At 50.0% G+C, this 19,035-nt stretch overlaps 2 protein-coding genes across 6 annotated transcripts in view; both read left to right on the top strand.

Annotated features, from left to right (window-relative positions):
• CELF6 (CUGBP Elav-like family member 6) overlaps positions 1 to 19,031 on the top strand; it is a 41,470-nt gene extending 22,439 nt beyond the window's left edge. The window contains exons 4-13 of one of the 4 annotated variants that reach the window (XM_082383597.1): positions 3,797 to 3,925; positions 4,027 to 4,106; positions 4,264 to 4,407; positions 4,525 to 4,657; positions 4,750 to 4,896; positions 5,127 to 5,189; positions 5,443 to 5,523; positions 5,610 to 5,753; positions 6,439 to 6,529; positions 7,395 to 19,031. In XM_082383597.1, coding sequence (XP_082239723.1) covers positions 3,797 to 3,925; positions 4,027 to 4,106; positions 4,264 to 4,407; positions 4,525 to 4,657; positions 4,750 to 4,896; positions 5,127 to 5,189; positions 5,443 to 5,523; positions 5,610 to 5,753; positions 6,439 to 6,515 — 998 coding nt within the window. In that variant the 3' untranslated portion in view covers positions 6,516 to 6,529; positions 7,395 to 19,031. Of the gene's footprint in view, positions 1 to 3,796; positions 3,926 to 4,026; positions 4,107 to 4,263; positions 4,408 to 4,524; positions 4,658 to 4,749; positions 4,897 to 5,126; positions 5,190 to 5,442; positions 5,524 to 5,609; positions 5,754 to 6,373; positions 6,530 to 7,394 lie in introns of all 4 variants that reach the window. The other 3 variants (XM_082383596.1, XM_082383598.1, XM_082383599.1) reach the window with 3 other exon arrangements.
• PARP6 (poly(ADP-ribose) polymerase family member 6) overlaps positions 18,897 to 19,035 on the top strand; it is a 28,003-nt gene continuing 27,864 nt past the window's right edge. The window contains exon 1 of one of the 2 annotated variants that reach the window (XM_082383575.1): positions 18,897 to 19,031. The gene's annotated coding sequence lies outside the window, so the exon portion shown is untranslated. The remainder of the gene's footprint in view (positions 19,032 to 19,035) is intronic. The other variant, XM_082383576.1, reaches the window with a different exon arrangement.

The raw sequence follows: 19,035 nt of genomic DNA, 5'->3' as shown, positions 1-19,035 counted from the left end.
CCCGGGCCAGGACTCAAACCCATGTCCCCTGCATTGGCAGGCGGATTCTTAACCACTGCGCCACCACGGAAGTCCCTGTTGATTTTTTTAATAGGAGAACTTTGCTGAATTTGTTTCTTAGTTCTAATAGTTTTCTTTTGGAATTAAAGCTCTCCTTGATACTCATCAGATCTGATCAGGAGACTTTGTTTCCCCTGGATATTTCCTTCACTCAGTTCCTAGTCTTCCTTGGCTCCTTATGCTGAAATAATCACTGAGAACGTCAGAGCATCAAATGCTGCCATCAATAGGATCTCCTGGGTTGGTATTTGGATGGAAAGGTGGACTGGTAATTTTAGGATGTGTCAGATGGTTGGTACCCCAATGCTGAAATCTTGTCCCTGCACTGTTTCTACAATCATGATATCCCACCAACATGGAAGTGAGTGGCTGTGAGGGGCTTAGAAGCCAGAAACTTGGGACTCCTTTGGGCCAACTTGGGCAGAGCCTTCTTTCTAGAACAGCATCTTGATACCTTTCCTGAAGAAGATGGAGTGGACTAACTCTGACTCTGGGCTTCCAACCCCATCATTTGCTACATAAGAATCCCTGTATGACCAGCTGGGCAAGACAGCTTTATGGAGATGAACCTCTAGGGTCCAAACAACTTGGTTTGGGGTCAAAAAAGCATTTGGTAGAAGAGCAAGGAGTACACATAGGTGGCCATCATGAAAATGCAGTTACACCGTTCAACTGTGTGTCTTTCCAACTAAGTCTCAACTCCACACTGATGCTATCTTCCAATTCCATCCACTCCAGGAAAGTTGAGCCTCCCAGTTTGAATTTCCATCTTTCTAGGGACCCGCCCACCACTCATGGAATGATTTTATTCAGACATTTCCGACCTACCTCTTACAGAATCCTCTTTCTACCAAACTGGTATAGTTTGACCTACAGGATATTGCATTTTCTGGGCTATATCCCATCATCTCCATCTCTCTGGGAGCATGCATCAGCCCTCAAAATCTTCAGGGCTGTGGATTTGCAGGCTACTCTCAGGAGTCTAGCCTGTAATTCTCTTTGACCAGGTCCCGTAAGAAATTTATCCCACCATTTCAGGATCATCTGATGCTTATATTCACTGTGACCCAGATCATCCTCCTGTCAAACACCATCAAGGTCCCTGTAAAGTGGCAAAGAGGACACCAGGATTCAAGGTGATATCTGTGAAATGGGCAGCATAGAGATTAGCCCATAGCCCAACCTCATTTCAATTTCAAGTTCTGTACAGCCCAGTAATCTAGAACCATAGAGTCAGTGCCCTATCATGGAAATGGAAATTCTTAATTTGGGAGACTCTCACTGGAACAGAAGGATCAGAGAATTTCATGGTCTGTGACATGAGCTGTGACTGACCACCATCATCAGAAAAGAGCAGAAAGAGGAAGAGCAGATGAAGGATTGGACCACTGTTCACACAAACCTCTTTTCTGTCCTGGGGGGCTCCATCTCAGCCATGATCTCTCTCTTCCTACCTAGGGCTACCTGGATGCTGTTCCATGTGGCATTACAGCTTACCTAGGTGCTGTCACCATCTTGAAGACCCTACCCAATGTCACAGCTGCACTATAAATTAGGGCATCATGAAGCCCTGAGACTCTGGAGACCCTAGGAATTTCTCCAGCCCCTCCTGGGCCTCTTGTAGATGCGTGGGCATAATTTAGTTTCATAGCACAGAACAATAACAATCTCAGAGGGTTTGATTCCCTGACCAAATAGGGCCTGTCTTCCAATGTCAAGGCAAAGCCACCATCAGATTAGTCAAGAGAATCATGAAAGACCTTTCCTGACTTCTCAGGTTCCTGAAGAGAATGATCTCAGATCCCTCTTCATACACCGTGTGGAATTCTATTCTCTGTCTTTTAGGTCAGTGGTTTACAAAGGACTTTCCTTGGAGCCCCCTCGAGGGAGTACCAGGGGAAGATGAAGCAAGAGGAACTCCAGCCCCCCTCTTACTTTTCTGGCTTTTCCAAGCAGTTCTACTTTTCTCTTACATTTTGAGCTTCATCCTAATATTTTTGTTAGAACAATGGATTTCACAGCTGTTTTAAAAGGTTAGGAAACCAGTGATCCATTCCAAGGGCACTATTCTGTGGCTAACCCTCCCAGGAGTGAAGTACACCCACTGGTTTGTACTCTTACCACAGAAGGTTGGTACCTCTACTGGAATTCTGGCCACGAGTACATTATCTATCCTTTCCCCGTCAGGATTTCTGGGCAGTAATCCTCTGGACAGAGGGCAGGATTCTGCTGAAACACACTCTGTCTGTCCCATATAAGCCACAGCCCCTGCCCTCCATACAGACACAGCATTAACAGGCAGGCGACAGATACCAAGGTACCCAGGGCAGCCTAGGCTGAACCCCACACCATCCAGGTGAAATATGGACACACACACATAGCCTTGTTGGAGATTCCCTCCACTGCTAATTTTGGCCAGTCTGTTCTTCCTTTTCACTGTCACCCAGGCTTCAGTCTATGACCTTCACCAGCCTTGTTTCCTTTGCACTCAGGATCCAAGGACCCCCATCAGCCTGGCCAAGCTTGTCAAAGAGTGAAGGAGTTTGGGATGGGTTTTCTTGGGCTTCAGGATCTCAAAGGTGAAGCCTGAAGCCAGATTCCCACCCACTCTTTCTCTCCCAACTTGTATTACGCTGATGAAGCCCCATCTCAAAATCAGAGACTTACCTTGGTGCAGATGAGAGGGGCTTTGACAGCAGGACCTGTGGGCTGGGCTCCTCTACCACACACTCCTGGATAGTGCTCCTGAGGCCCGACTTGCTGGATGTGCAGCTAAGCCCTGGTTTCCAGCCCCAGCTCTCCAGCTTTCTCCAAGGTCACGGGGCCCAGCTTATGGCCCCTTTCTGGGCATCTCTACCATTCCCATAGGAAGGGTGGACACAGGGAAGGATCCTCAGGTGGCCACCCAGGTCTATAGGCAGAACTTGTTTTCCCATAGCATGAACACCTGGGGAGAGATCAAGGCAGGAAAACAGGGGAAGTCAGAGAGGAGGCAGCAGGGCTCAGTGAGGGCCCTGGAAGCTCAGTGAGGGAATAAGGGAGGTAAGGAAAGGGGTCATTAGTTCAGTAAGCATAGTGGGCAAAATGCCAACGTTGGAGGATCAGGAACCCAAGCTTCCTGTTCTCTTTAGGCCTTTGGGAGGGGCACGCAGGTTGAGTTGGGTGCTAGAGTTGGGGATTCATCATTCCAGTGTTCATGGTCTGGGGTTGAGGCAGTGCAATGAGACAACTGCTTTCTGTGCTGTTTTTTTTTTGACCCAGAATCCTGGACTCTAGCCACTGCCATCAGGCTTATCGGGAGGGTGTACTTATCTTCTCCAGACCCAGTATGAATACAAGGACTCCTCTGAGGACTCCCCTCCCTTAATAGGGCTGAAATGGTCCAAAATAGCATTTCCCAGACTCTAAGAACAGAAAGGTCAAACATATAAAATGATGCATGTAGGGCTCTATCCAACCAAAAATATGGACTGAATCACTTCCCACAAGAGCAGCAATGAGTTCCAGGACCCAGGTTTTCCTGATGGAAATCTGGAGTTTCTTTCCTCCAGATCTGTCTGTAGGTCATCCTGCCCCTCAAAGAAACCCAACCTTGTGGCCCCAGGTGAGTAGGGCCTGCTCACTCACCTCTTCCCAGAGCTAGACCGTGGTTAACTACCTTCCTAGGCTCCTCCTGTTACTCTGGGGAGTCCAAGAGGTCTTAGGGTTCCCAGGTGACTCCTGGATTTGTCCCCAGAGGACCGAAAACTGTTTGTGGGTATGCTGGGCAAGCAACAGGGTGAGGAGGACGTCAGACGCCTGTTCCAGCCCTTTGGCCACATCGAGGAGTGCACCGTCTTGCGGAGCCCCGATGGCACCAGTAAAGGTGACTTGAGCTGACCCCTGGATTTCCTGATGACCCCGCCTCACTCCGGACCACATGACCCTTTGGCCTCTGTGACCTGAGCCACCTCTATCCTGCCCCAGGCTGTGCCTTTGTGAAGTTCGGGAGTCAAGGCGAAGCTCAGGCGGCCATCCGGAGTCTGCACGGCAGCCGGACCATGGCGGTGAGGGCGGGCGCCGGGCCCGGGGTGAGGCCAGGGGTCTGGGGACTGGCTCCTCCTCCCCACATGCCGGGGAAAGGGCCTGAGGAGCAAGGCCCTCGGCCCAGGGCCGGGGCTGAGGTCTAGACCCGTCCTTGCAGCCTCCCCTGCCTTAACCCAGGGCGCCTCGTCCAGCCTCGTGGTCAAGCTGGCGGACACGGACCGCGAGCGCGCGCTGCGGCGGATGCAGCAGATGGCGGGCCAGCTGGGTGCCTTGCAGCCGGCGCCGCTGCCGCTGGGGGCCTGCGGAGCCTACACCACCGCTGTAAGTGCCTGGCCCGGCGGGCGCGGGCGGGCAGCGGGTGAGCCAGGCGCGGGGTGGGGCGCCGGGGCAGATGCCCGCCGCTGGGCCCTCCACACCCGCCCTTCTTCCCTCCCAAAGATACTGCAGCACCAGGCGGCCCTGCTGGCGGCGGCGCAGGGCCCGGGCCTCGGCCCGGTGGCCGCAGTGGCGGCACAGATGCAGCACGTGGCGGCCTTCAGCCTGATAGCCGCGCCGCTCTTGCCGGCTGCAGGTACTGTGCGCAAGGGGCGGGGACCGCGGCGGGGGCGGGGCGGGGCGGGGCGGGGCTGCGGCCTGACTCTCCCACCTCCTCGCCACCTGCAGCCAACTCCCCGCAGGGCGGCGGCCCCAGCACGCTTCCGGGTCTCCCGGCGCCCATCGGGGTCAATGGATTCGGCCCCCTGACCCCCCAGACCAACGGGCAACCTGGCTCGGACAGTCTCTACAATAACGGGCTCTCTCCTTACCCAGGTGGGCCCCCCCACCCGCTCCGCCCAAATCTCCCCCAAAATGGAGTGGGGAGCGGGGGTCGGGGTGGGGGGCGGGTGGCAGGGCCTGGCCTCCTTGAGAAGGGACTCCTCCTCCTTCCCTGCTGCCTCTCACAGCCTCCCTCCACACTCCCTGCGTTCTCACCTTACCCTGACCGCCCGCCCGCCAGCCAGCCCACCTTCACTGTGGGCCTTGCGCCCCTCTCTCCCCAGCCCAGAGTCCCGGCGTGGCTGACCCCCTGCAGCAGGCCTACGCTGGGATGCACCACTACGCAGGTTTCACTTGGCGCTACGCGGCCTGGGGGGTTTGAAGGGCCCCAGAAAGTAATAGGGAGATTTTGGGGGGGGGGGTTAGGCTCTGTTCTGAGGAGTCCGACCCTCCTTTCGCCCACCCTTGGACCCAGAACGACCTTTCTAGGGGTGAGGGTTACTGTGGACTGGCTGAGTTGGTCAAAGGTGGCCAGGCAGATGGGACCCTGATTGGGGGTGGCTCCTGGGGGTCACTGCCCACTCCCACCTCTGTCTCCAGCAGCCTATCCGTCGGCCTATGCCCCAGTGAGCACAACTTTTCCCCAGCAGCCTTCAGGCCTGCCCCAGCAGCAAAGAGAAGGTGAGGGACAGGGGTCTGGAGATCAGGGCCTGGTGGGGCTGGACTCAGGATTCCTCCCCTGAACCAGCCTGCTCCTGTTCCTGCAGGCCCCGAAGGCTGTAACCTCTTCATCTATCACCTGCCTCAGGAGTTTGGTGATGCAGAACTCATCCAGACATTCCTGCCCTTTGGAGCCGTTGTCTCTGCCAAAGTCTTTGTGGATCGAGCCACCAACCAGAGCAAGTGTTTCGGTGAGCTGAGCCCCATCCCTAGGCCTCTCCCACTCCCAACTTCGAGATTCCTTACAGACCCTAAGACTGTACCTCCGGAAGTCAATGATTCCTAGAAACTGAGTGTATAGCGCTCAGCAGGGTCACAGACCAATGATGAGGCTACGCCCAGACCAGGAACAAGTCTATTTCAGGTTCACCTGGGAAGGTCAGGTGTCTGGTAGATCTTCAACCAGGTTAGGCTTTAGAGTCTAGCCAGGGCAGGTGGAGTCTGGGTCTGGGACCAGAGATCCCCTCCAACTGCAATTCAGAGGACCAGAATGGGGGCTGTGGAGAGAGAGTTTTCCCATGCCAGGGAAACACAGGGAAACACCCCACCAACACACTACCTGCCTCCCCAATACACACACTCAGAATTACCTCCTGTCCTTCCAAGAATCACACGTTTAGGAAACTCAGGCCACTTGCCCGTGTAAGTACGAGCATGTGTCCGTGTGTGTGCACACGTGCAAACACTGGAGGGTGGAGGAGTACTGATTGATGGAACTGGCCTGAGGGGGCAAGGAGAAGGGGCTGGTCATAGAGAAAAGAGGCCCTGCCATGCAGAGTTCCCAGCTAACCTCTCTGCACACACCCTCCAGGGTTTGTTAGCTTTGACAATCCAACCAGTGCCCAGACAGCTATTCAGGCCATGAATGGCTTTCAGATTGGCATGAAGAGGCTCAAGGTCCAGCTAAAGAGGCCCAAGGATGCCAACCGGCCTTACTGATCTACTCTCACTGACCAGCCACAGAAAGGTGAGTCCTTAGTGGACCCCCGGCAGATGGGGCCTGAGTGATGGAGGCGCTCTCAGCTTTGATATTCCTTTTGGGATGCTGGGGGCACCGACCTCTGAAAAAGTCTGGGAGAGAAGAGCCAGGAGTTAGGAGGAATCCTCAGTTTGAGGCGGTGTTTTTCCTTCAATCTAAGGACTGAGATAAATTAGACAACATTCCTGCCCCCACAGTCTGGGAGAGACAATTACAGTAAGATCCAACCAGTTCATTCCACTCCAGAGATAGCCACAGGGGACCATAGTAGAGAATTCCTGTGTGGGGAGGGCAGGGGGGTGGAGAACGAGACTAGAAAAGTACATTTGTGCTAGCTTGTGAAGGGTCTTAAAGGCCATGAGTTTGGACTTTATCCTGAAGAAGGTAGAGGACCACTGAGGAGTTTAAGCAAAGAAGGGACAGGATGTAAGGGCTGGGATAATGGCAGTGAACATGGAGATGAGGAGAGAAGCAAATACACTGAAGATGCAGGATCTACAGGGCGTGGTGGTGATGGGGAGGGCGATGACAAGCTCTCAGGTTTCTGGCAGGGCCGGCTGCCTGTGACTTTTAGAGATTGCTGTCTCAGAAGGTCCAGAGGACTCTGCCTCACTTGAACTACCCCCAGGGAGCCCTCTGGAGGCGGTGCTGGGCTGAGGTCATCTGCCCAGGACCCAGGGTCTGGCTTCAGTGGAAGCCTGAGGTCCAGCCACTCACCTGAGCCTGAGGCCAGCCACTCACCTGTCACAGGTAGGGAAAGCTGCTCTTCTTGTCTTGCCCTCCAGAGTGATTTTTTTCCTTTTTTTCCCTTTCTCTCTCCTTATCAATTAATACCCAACATTGGAAACTGAAGAGTGAGAAGAAAGGAAAAGAAAAGCACAGAAATGCTTGAGCAGCCCTTCCTGAAGGAGCAGCCACAGATGGAGGTGGACCCAAGGCCAGTGCCTGGGCTCAGGCCACTTTAAGGATTGTTTTCACCAAGTGGGTTGTTCTGTGCCTGTGATGTAGAGCTCAGGCTGGCAAGGCAGCTGGGGCTGGCTGAGGAGTGACTGTCTAGGGGAACCAGCAGAGGGCCTTGGGGGGTGCCAAGGGCTTCTCCACGAGGGAAGCCCAGATTTACTTCTTTCAAAATCATATCATTCCTTAGAGTTTAGGGACCAAAGGACTATTGCTTTTTAAAGAATTATAGAACTATATATATATATATATATATATATATATATATATATATATATATATATATATATATATATATATAATTAAAACAAAAAAAACAAAAAAATCACAAGAGAAACAAAAAGGACAGTATAGAGTCTAATAAAAGCTGCCTTTAAATATCCCTAGGAGGCAGGGTGAAGGAGACCCTTGAAGGCCCCAGCCTAGGCAGAGGAAGGCTGTGGAAAGATTGTTCTGTGTCTCATTCCCTCTTAACGCCCCCCACCTCCACCCCACCACCTTTTAAAAATAATGAAGGACTTGAGGTCTGGGCCCATATGCAGGTAACAAGAGAGTTATTGAAGCAGTGAACCCACAATTCCCAAACTCAGAGAGCATCCACGAAGGGGCCTCAAGGAGGAGCTCTGGCCTGCCCTGCTCTTTGCCACCCCGAAAAACCCCTTAAGCCAGCAGGGGTGGGAACCTGCCTTTCCTTCTTGACAGCCTTTCCCGTGGAACCACTGCTTCCTCAGGCAGGAAGAAAGGGAGTCTGGACCACCCCAGCCTTTCCCTTCCCCATCCAGTTAGACAGAGGCCCTGCCTTTGGCTGAGCCGAGACACCTCCTGTTTCCCCTCACCTTGAGCCAGCCCCAGTGTCCCCTTGCTCCAGACCACCTTCTGTCTCTAAGTCTAAGTTTGCCCACCGGTAAAGTAGATTCAGGATATATGTAGAGGGCTGTGACAACAGACTTGGAAGGTTCGCTACTGTATATACTGCCATTGAGAAGGGGATAATTTTCAATATGTAGAAGCTTCAGAATTTAGAGGTCCCTCTTTACCCAGGACCTGGGAGGGAAGTAGATGTTTTGCCAAAATACTTCATCATTCCTTTAAAAACTACATCTTTCCTATGCAAGAGTGTCTCAATGTGCTTATCCAAGGTGCTTCTAGATGGTGAGCAGTGTTCAGCTTAGAAGTGGTGTGTGCTCTGTCTGTCTGTCTTTGTCTGTCTGTTGTATACAGTGGGTGCCATATAAAGCTGATCAATGGTGGTGCTTCCTGCCTGCTTCTGTGAGATGGGCAAAAGATTCAGCTTAGAGCACCATGACTCACTTGCCTTGGTCAGCCTTTCCTGGGCCTGCAGGGCCTTGCACATAACTTTTCCTAGGAGGATAATTTTCCCTCTACCCCACAGACCTGGATCAAACTAGTCTGGGACCCCAGCTGTGTGGTGGGCACTCTGGCCCCTAGATGTTGCTGAGACTGGAGGCCTCTGATCTGATATCACATCAGACAATAAAGCATGTGGGGGCGGGGGCGGCGGGTTCCTCCTTCATAAGAGTTTCTAAGAAAACTTGTTCCCACCTGTTCCTCTGTCTTTGACTCGTTTTTGGAGGGAATGGGATGAAAAATAACATTGCCAGGTAAGGTGCAGTAGTGCACAGGGCTGACAGGTAGACTGACCACCCTGGTCACCGATGGGAATGTTAACACCTGCACATTCAAACAGCTGTTCATATGGAGGCATAGAGACCCCTCACTGCTAGGTGCTAAACACTGTGCTAGGAGCTGGGGTGCAGGCATGTTCTAAGCACTCAGAGTTAAGGGGAAGGACAGTCCGATAATGTAGTTATAATGGAGGGCCCCAGAGAGTCTGTGATAGCAAGAAGAGTACCTAATTCAGACTTGACTGGTAAGGCAGGTCAGAGCAAGGTTTACTGAAGAAGATGAAGGAGGGGAAGGGTCTTCGAGAATGAACTGGCACATTTGCACAAAGCCATTTGGACAGCTGCATCATGCTGATAAATTATTACCAAGAAATCATAATGATTACCGTTTATTCAGTGCCAATTATGGGGCAGACAGTGGGCACCAAGATAAGTCCCTTTCCCATTTCTAACTCTACCCTGAACCTTAACTCATCAAGTCACATCAAGACACAAACCAAAATGGCATTTGAAGTATCTTGTTTCATGGTTAGGGGCTGACAGACCATGTATAAATGCTGCAGAGGTTGGCAGGATCTAGATCAGGAGTCGGCAAACTATGGCCTGTGGGCAAATCTGGCCTACAGCCTGCATTTGTGTGGCCTACAAATAATAATGTTTTTTTACATTTTTAAAGGGCTGTTAAGATAAAACAAAAAAGAATATGAGACAGAGACCATATGTGGCCCACAAAGCCTAAAAGATTTATCTGGTCCTTTAGATAAAAAGTTTGCTGATCCCTATAAGCTCATGGAAGACGCGTATAATGTCTAATGAGTTTAAGCAACAATGGTGTTTGTGTCTCTGTTGTGTGTGCATGTGTTAGTCCAAATCCTTTCAGCTGCAAGTGTCAAAAACCCAACTCAAACATGTTTAAGCCAATAGGAAATTAGTTGGCTTACATAATTGATAAATCAAAGGATGTATCTACCTTTAGGCATGGCTTGATCTAGGGGTTCAAATGATGATGTCTCCATCTCTCGGCTCTGCTTCCTTCTATTTGGTGGCCTCACTAGTTCTAGCTCTAAAGACCTTGGGAGGACTTTGGCCAGAATGGACATGTGGCTACCTCTAGGGTGGAAGAGTAGGCCACCGTCATTGACAACTTCACAAGGACTGTGTGGAGGGGAGAACTGGGTCTTCAAAAGAAGGGATGATGGGCAGATAAGCAATTTGCATCCACAGTATTCCTCCCCTGTATTGTTCACCTTCCACCTATACTTTTCTTGACAAACATACACTTTCAAAAATGTGCCTGCCTAACAATGCAATGTTCCTAGGCCCAACAAGAAACACACTCACCCACTTCTCAATAGGAGAAAAAACAGAATCATGCCCAGTTGCTTTACTGAGCCCTCAGTCCAGGGTCCCTTTGTGATGTGCAATTCTTGATGAGGTCTGGATATAACTTCTTGTGATTTTGCAATCTCTGGCTTAAAGATAAATTTAGCTACCCCTACATAACCAATATGGAGAGAAATAGGGTAACCATTTTTAAAAAAAGACAAAAAAAACCCTTCCATTTGGAATAGGGGAGAAGAGAAAACAATGGTCACTAACCTATAGCACATAGCACATCCTCCTGGACAGTGGAGCAAGTTTCTTTGTCAACAAAACTGATCGCTCTTGATCCTTTCCAGTGGGAAATATCTCCCTCCTTTATAGACAGCCCTGAGAAGATGCCTCTTCTGGAATTGAATCATCCACCCTCCCTTTAGACATGGGTTTGGACCTAAAGATTGCCTTAGAGATTATGCCTTCCCAGATCCCCGATTGCCTGGTGAGGATTCTCTGGACAATTCCTTTCACTCCACGTGATTTGCTTCCTGGGCTCTCTGTGAGCTAGTAACCATCATCAAGAATCTTGCTGAGTTCTTGTCCTTGAGTCTGGATCTGGCCCTTGTGGTTTCTGTCTCTTAGCAACAGGTCACACTTGGCCCATTCCCCTCCCCCTCAGCTTCATGGTTTCCACAATAGCCTGTCTGTGATAATAAGTCAACCTTAATCTGCTCAGTGCCCTCAGAGAGAGATTACCTATATAACACTTGGCTGGCTCATGCTCCAGTGACCCTGACTAGATAGTCAAAATCCCTAAGTGGTACTGGCTCCTAGGTCTCAGCCCCAAGGCAATGCTTAGGACAGGAGTGAGGCAACCGCACAAGCACTCATTTTGGACAATCTGCAGCTTGCTCCACTCCTCGCCCTCTGGCCATGGTCCATTATTACACTAAGGCCACATCACCAAAGCACTCCTGAGAAGAGTCTGTCAGTGGACATTGAATTGGGGGGCCCTCTGAGAACTTGTTTAACTTGGGGACTGTTGGCAGAGTCTTCAGCCTTCAGGAGGGCCCCCGGAATTTCTCTCTGTCTCTCTGGATGCAACCTGGGTGTCTTGGATACAGAGAGAAAAGACCTTTGGTCTGAGATGGGACTGACAACCTCTGACCTCAGAAGCAGCTCTGGATCTACTGTGTGCTCTGACCAGACCTGGGGTCTCACCTCTGCCTCAGTGGAACAGAACATGCATGTAATACCCTCCAAAAGAGGGTACTAAGGTCAGGGAGGTCACAGAATCTCTCTTTATCTTTTCCAGCTTTGTTTGCAATCTTTGGGCATCCACTGTCCTCACTGTACCTGCCTTCACTGTGACACAGCCAAATCCAGCAGGGATTCAGAGGCTGTTTTGGGCCTGTGCGCCTCCCTCAGCCAGTATATTTGCTCAAGCATGTTACACAGCCCTGTGTTCTTTGGGAGAACCAATGAAGGAATAAACCTCATGGGCTCAGGAAGCTCAGAGCCAAAGCGGATTCTGTAGCTGCCCTTCGAGCTTGAGCCATGTGAGGTCCACAAAGAGTTGACCAAGTCTGTGCCAAGTGCAAACTCAGAAAGGGTGGAGAGCTACTCTTTTTCTCCCCAACCCCTCTTCAGACACTGCCATCACAGTATGGCAGCCTGGGCTGATCAGAGCCTTTGATTGGCCATCTGTAGAGGGGACTTTGAACTTCCATGCTCTAGCCTCCTGCCCTCTAGTGGCCTAAGAGCACGGAGACCCAGAAGGCAGAGCAAGCTGCAAGCCTGGGTTTGACTCTTCCAAAGGTAAGTCTTAGGTACCCAGGAGAAAATGCAGGGAACCACAGAAAGAGCCTGAGAAAATTAGCCTCAGCTTCTTCTAGGGAGTATGCCAGAAATGGGCTGACCCTGCACCCTTGCCACTGGGCCTCTGGCAGGAATCCAGCAGTCTGGGCTGGATTTCCTGCATGCGAGCAGGAAAAATCAGTTGTGCCCTCAGGACCTTCTTGCTACCCCACTGTTGGGACTCAGTGTTGGGATGGGGGTTTTGATTGCGGCTCCATATCTTAACCCAAGTGCTCTAGAAAGCAGACTCTGAAGCAAGGATTAAAGTGCTCACACTTTTTGGGGAGACGGAAGCCCAGGATGATGAGAGGGGAGAAGAGACATGTGGCAGGGGAGAAAGATGTGAAGCAACGCAAGACAACGTATTACTGTCGTGGCCACTGTTTCACGTGAGCTGTGAGGAGAGAGCAGGTAACTTGACAGGACTGTTTGCTAAAGCACATGGTGTTTGCAGGGAGAAACTGCACCTTAGAACAGTTCGCCAGGAGGAGAATTGAGAGGGAATTTTCCCATTCGTTCCCCGCTCGTATCCTCTTTTCTACTGGCCAAGGTGCACCTCACGGAGAGCTAACGCCACTGCCCCTCTGAGTTGCATCACCCCCTGGGTGGCTGCTTGGGAAGTCAGATCCCATGCCTGCCATGTGGCATTTCTACCACAAATGTGGAAGTGGAGGGGCTACTTGGCATGGGTGGGGTGCCAACCAAGAGAGAGAAAGACGGAGGTGGCCCAGGGAGCCCAGAAAGGTGCCTGAGGGTTGTGACCAATACATCTCACTCTCTCCCACAGGATTCACAGCCAAGGTCCCCAGGCACCAGAACCCCCAGGACTGTCTGAATTTTAAGTAAAATAAACATTATTTAATTTGGGAGAAAAAAGATGCATTCAGGTGTGGCTTGGAGCATCAGGCTTTTTCTCTAGAACTTCCCAGGCCCTAAGCTCCAGTATCTCCTGCTTGATGTCCCACCTCTCTGCCTTTGTTCTCACTCATTTTAGTTTGGGGTAGAGGATCTGGCTTTTATAATCTATAAGACACATGATTATCTGACCCTTGGCAGTCTAGCTAGCAGGCCAAAGGCAAAAAAAAGGCAACTCTAAACAAAGCTGCATATGGTCTGGTTCTGCCAGCATGGAAGCAAGCTGAACTGCAGTTCCTTGCTAGAAATCTTGCGAGAGGCCAGCATACTCCAACATCCAGACGTTTGTCCAATGTGTCCCTGGAGTCTCCATCTAGGATGGATGCCTGACCCAAAGCTCCAGATAAAATAGATCATGTAACCAGCTGACCTGATACCACAAAACAGGGATTTCTAACTTCCCGCTCAAGGATGGGCAGATGCCCACACTGCCTCCACTTCACTTCAGTTCCACCAGATCCACATTGTAGAGTCTGTTGATTGCACACACCATTCCATTTGTGTATTAGGTCTGGTTTAATTACAAGCGACAGGAACCAACCCAAACCAGCTTAAGCAAGAAGGGAGCTGAGAAGTGTAGTGCTATTACCAACCAGGCAGGGCTGAATTCAAGGGTGCAAACAAATGTCATCAGACCTCTCTCACTTCATCTCTCAGGGCTCTGCTTCTCTTCGTTCCTTGTCCCCTTCTCTTTCCTGCCATAAATATACTTTCTCCCTGTGATAGAGAGCTGGGTGCCAGCAGCTTCAATCTCATATGCTCCTGGCACCATGGCCTCAAAAGCAAGAGAGTTTAAGGGGAAGATTATGATTGACTCTGCTCAGGTGACAAACCCTTACCTGAACTAATCACTTTGGCCAGGGGGATGGAGTCCCCTGCCTGGCCTGATGGGTCATGTATCCATCTCTGTGTGGTGGAAAGCGGGAGGGAGCAGAGGTGACACTGTGACTGTCACCCCACTAAGTAGTCATAGAATGTAAAGACATGTCCTGCATGGTCTGTAAAAACGTGTAGTTTGACCTGGCTGGAGCGTAGGATGCAGGTGAGGGAGTGCTGAGAGTCAAATAGGAGCCACAGCCATAGAAGGGGTACATATTTTATCCTGGAGGTGGTAAGGAGCCATTGAAGAATTTTAACAGAGGAATGACCTGATCAGCTTTGGGTTTTAGAAAGATTCCCCTAGGCAGCTAAGTGGAGAAGAGATCAGAAGAGTTGAGACTGGGATAGCAGGTCTAGTTAGGAGGCTAGTACAATGGCTCTGGTGAGGAAGAGTAGGAATATAAAAGAGGGATTGATTGAAGATGTATTAAGAGGTAAAATTGGTTCTGTTCACATGAGGGTGGGAGAAGTCTAAGATGTTTTCCTCTCAGGGTTCAGGCTGAACAAGTCATGGGTGCTATTTACTAAGCTAGGGTCATGAAAGAAATGCAGATTGAGAGGAAGAAGAAGAGTTTGCCTGTGAGACATACAAGTGGAGTTGTCTAAAAGGCAACTTGAAATGCAAGAGGTAAAGGGTAGAGATGTATATTCGGGAATCCCAGTCACCTGCAGTCAGCGTGTCACACAGGACGATTTCAACAGAAAAGCCATTTTTTTCTTTTAGTGCTAGCAAAGAACTAGAAACACTTTTTACTGTGTTCTCACTTACCCCTCTCTCATTCTAAGAAAAAGATTTCCCAGGCTTATTAGTTTTTGTTCTTGTTTTTTTTGGTAGCATATACATGTATCTATTCTTCTTCAAATTCTAGAAAAGCCGTCTCTTGAAACGGCACTGGGTGGGTCACGGGATTGCCAAGCAGGACATGCAAGCTTGAAAAGCAACTGGGAACAATGGGAGGCCAGTCCACCAGAGCAAAAGCCAAAATCAGATGCCAGACCAGCACAGTGAGAATATTGCCACTGTCATCACCATTGGACACTGGATGTCACCACCACCAGTACCCACACCACTACAGCCCCCAAGCACAGGATAGAGCTGATCGCACTGTGGCCACTGCCACCAGGATGAATTCTCCATGGTTCTATTTCTCTGAATCATTTACTCCAGAATCTACTTTTCTGGGGGCTACTTGGCCAAGTTTAGGCCACATACCTCTGTCTTAGATGCCAAAAAGCTGGGAAAGCAAAGACCCAACCTTTTCAATATCTATCATGGAAGGTGGGCTCTGCTTACCTCCAAGACTTGTAACACAGGAAGGGGAATCAGATTCTGGGAAGTCACTGGAAAAAGTGATGAAATGAGAAATGGGTGTTGACTGAACTGTTTTTTAAAAATTATTATTATTTAAATGATGAATGACAGAAAAGGAGTCTATTAAGGAAGTTGTGAAGGAGCCACGTGAGGTTTAGGAAGAAACTGGAAGAACATAGCCCATAGGAGCCAACAGAGGAAAGGGATACAGGGACTGCTGATCAACGATGCCAACAGACATCAATGGTCAAATCAGTTGAGCCTGGAATTTTCCAGTGGGTTCGGCAGCTCAGAAGTCATCTGTAACTTTGGTGAAAGTATTTTCAGTAGAGATTTGGGGGAGAGGTAAGATGGCACTAGATTTACGAAACACATGGGAGGTAAGGAAGTAGAGATGGAGAGTGTAAACCACTCCCTAGAAGCTTGGTTGAAGGCAAGAAAAAGTGTGTAATAATCAGTAATGTGTGGGATTAAAGTTGGATTTTTTTTTTAGGTTGGGCTAGTTGATCAAGTTTATATGCCGAGATCAAAGAGTAGGAGAGAGGAAAAAGTTGACTATCCATGAAAGAGAGATGAAAATAAAGGATCAAATTTCCTGAAGAGACAAAGGGAGTGAAAAACAAATTGCAGTGAAACGATTAAGCTTGGATTTGAAGGGAGACCTCACTACCTCTGAGAAAGAAAGGGAGGGAGAGATTCAAATGTTTGGAGGGGGCTGAACATTAAGGCAGTTTCCTCCCCGTTGCCTTTATTTTCTCTGTGAAGCAGAATGGGGGATGGTGGCGGAAGCTGATGTGTAGAAGGATTGCTGGGTACACTCAGGGCCTAGCTGAGGAGACTGTGAATTTGTTGTAGCTCTGTATCGGGTCCAGGGTAAGTTTTCTTAACGATTTATTCTAGATAAAGGTGACTCATAGATTCTAAGGTCAGAGGGCCTCAGAAATGGTCTGGGAAACTTTCAGGAACCAGACAGCAGTCTCATGATTTCTGGTCTCTGCCTGTCCAGGCTTCATTCTCTCTCTGCAGATAAACTTTCTGCATTCCTCATTCCTCATAGTATCTGGGAGGTGGATGCACAATAGCTCCTGAGTTTATATCTCTTCTGCTCAAGAAACCAGTCCAGTTAGAATCATAATCTCTCAGCCCTAATCCAAGATTCCCAGGAGAGAACATTTGCTTAGCTCAGCTCGGATTAGGAATCCACTCACAGTTTGATAAACTGCAGCCAGAATGCCAGGGGTCACAGAAAACAAACATGGCCCTGGAGCCTATAGATCTGGAGAGTGAGTGTGGAAAATTTAATTCCCAAAGAATAGGGCTTGTGGGCTGGACTAACATAAAACAGTGTCCACTCACAAGCTCAATTCTGCGGGACTGGGTGATTTCCTTTATCCTGGTTTAGGATAGGAGAATAGAGAAGGTAGATGGCTGGAATATCTGTGGTTATGATTCTAAGGGCAAGCATATTAGCAAAAATGTGGTTAAAGTAACTGACCATAGGATCTAGACCGGATGGAAAAAGTGAAGCCAGGAAAATACTGATCAACTATGAGGCAGTTGAGATTCATGGGATTCATAATGAGTAGAAGAGCTGGTGGTGTGAGTTGGGGGGAAGTGAGGAGGGGAAATCCTGGAAGGTTATGGAATACTGGACTTTGACATTTCACCCATGGGGACAGACCTCCCGTGCTTACCCAAAGTGCTTCTGTTCGAACACTTCCACACATGCTTGGCTCTCCAAAGCTGCTATGGGGCCCTTGCTGGTGAGTTGTTTCAGGGAGCAGAGCCAACTCCTTCCCCAACGACTCCGAACTACATTCTGCCACTAAGGCTCCAAGTCCTGTTATTTTATATACCTCACTTTTTTCAGTTATTATACACAATGGGTGTAACAAACTAATATTAAGACAGTGTTGAAGCCCAGGCTCAGAGGCCAGGTGAGAAGAGCAGGGATATCAAAAGGGAGAGTGAGAAGAGAGATGCTGAGGTTATCCAAATGTAAAAAACATCACTGCGAAAATTTATATATATATATATATTTTTAAAAATATTTATTTATTTGGTTGTGCCAGGTCTTAGTTGTGGCAGGTGGGCTCCTTAGTTACAGCATGTGGGCTCCTTAGTTGTGGCACACGGGCTCCTTAGTTGTGGCATGCAAACTCTTAGTTGTGGCATGCATGTGAGATCTAGTTCCCTGACCAGGGATTGAACCCAGGCTCCCTGCATTGGGAGCACGGAGTCTTATCCACTGCGCCACCAGGGAAGTCCCTCACTGCAAAAATTCTGACTGAGGCCAGCTCTGGAGGGATAGATATGTCTCGTGTTTACATCACTCAGAGCCAAAGCCTTCCTGTGTACGCTGTGTCTAGCTAAAAAGACGGAATGAGGAAGGTAAGTAGATATAAGATAAGCTTTTCCCCATTAGTGCTGATGGAAAAGAGGGGCACATGGGAGCTCCAAGACACCCAACTCTGATAAGGATGAAGGGAGGTCTGGCCACATCTCAGGGGAATAACCATAATAACCACGGTTAACAGCTTCCATTTATGGACGACTTCCTAGTCCCAGGTATTCTGCTGGTTACTTTATATGTGTTAGGTTGAACCATATGAAATTTCTGTTTTGTAAAATATAAAGAGTCAAATACCTGCACATTCATACGGTTCGACATACCATCTCATTTCATCCTCACCACAACAGCCCCGTTAAACAGATATCATTGTCCCCACTTTACAGATGAGAAAACTAAGACTCAGAAAGTGAAAGTCTTGGTTTAAGGCTGAACAATCAGTAAGTGCTGAAACCAAGCTTTGAACCCAGGTTGTCCCAATAGAAGGCCAGAGTGCTTTCCAGCACACCACAGCTACCAGGGGAGCAAAAGAGTTAAACTTAAGAATTAAAAGACTCTGGGACTTCCCTGGCGGTCCGATGGTTAAGAGTCTGTGCTCCCAATGCAGGGGGCTCAGGTTCAATCCCTGGTAGGGGAACTAAGATATCACATGCTGCGTGGTGCAGCCAAAAAAGAAAAAAAATTAAAAACAAAAGAAGAATTAAAAGACCCTAAGGTGTTACAAACTAGAGATTCTTGGAGTCAGCAGGGTCTCAGGGGGACCGTCTCAGTCTTTATCCGCCACCCAGGTTCTAAAGAAGAGAGGTAGCCGGGACTGCCTTCCCCGCTCCTTCCTCCCAACCACAAGGGGCGCCAAACGCCAACAGTTTTGTTCAGAGGGCCCTCCGCGCACCCGCCGGGCCTCTCGTTTCTCCACGCACCCGCCCAGCCCCACGGCGCAGGCGCCACCCTCCGCTCCGCCCCTCGCACCCAACCAGCGATCACTGCGCAGGCGCCCCAACCAGGCGTCGGGGGAGGTGGTGGGCCCAGGGGCAGGCCGCGTGGCAGTTGGTCCGGAGCGGGCCACGTGGTCACGGTGCCGCCGCGCGAGCTTGCGCAGAGTGGCTCAGCGCGGCCGTGACGGAACGACGAGGCGTGGAGTTACGCGACCTCGTCCGCCCGGCCCGGCCCCCGCCCCTTGGCTTGCCGCTCCGCCCCCGCGGGGCGTCCCGGGCCGCTAGTTCCCTCGGCGGCGGCCGCGCGCGGCCCGGGGTCGCCGTGA

Source organism: Balaenoptera borealis (assembly GCF_965194805.1).
Source record: "Balaenoptera borealis genome assembly, chromosome: 3".
NCBI classification, from domain to species: Eukaryota; Metazoa; Chordata; class Mammalia; order Artiodactyla; family Balaenopteridae; genus Balaenoptera; species Balaenoptera borealis.
Note: the sequence above shows the minus strand (reverse complement) of the source record. Positions and strands in the feature narration are given on the sequence as shown.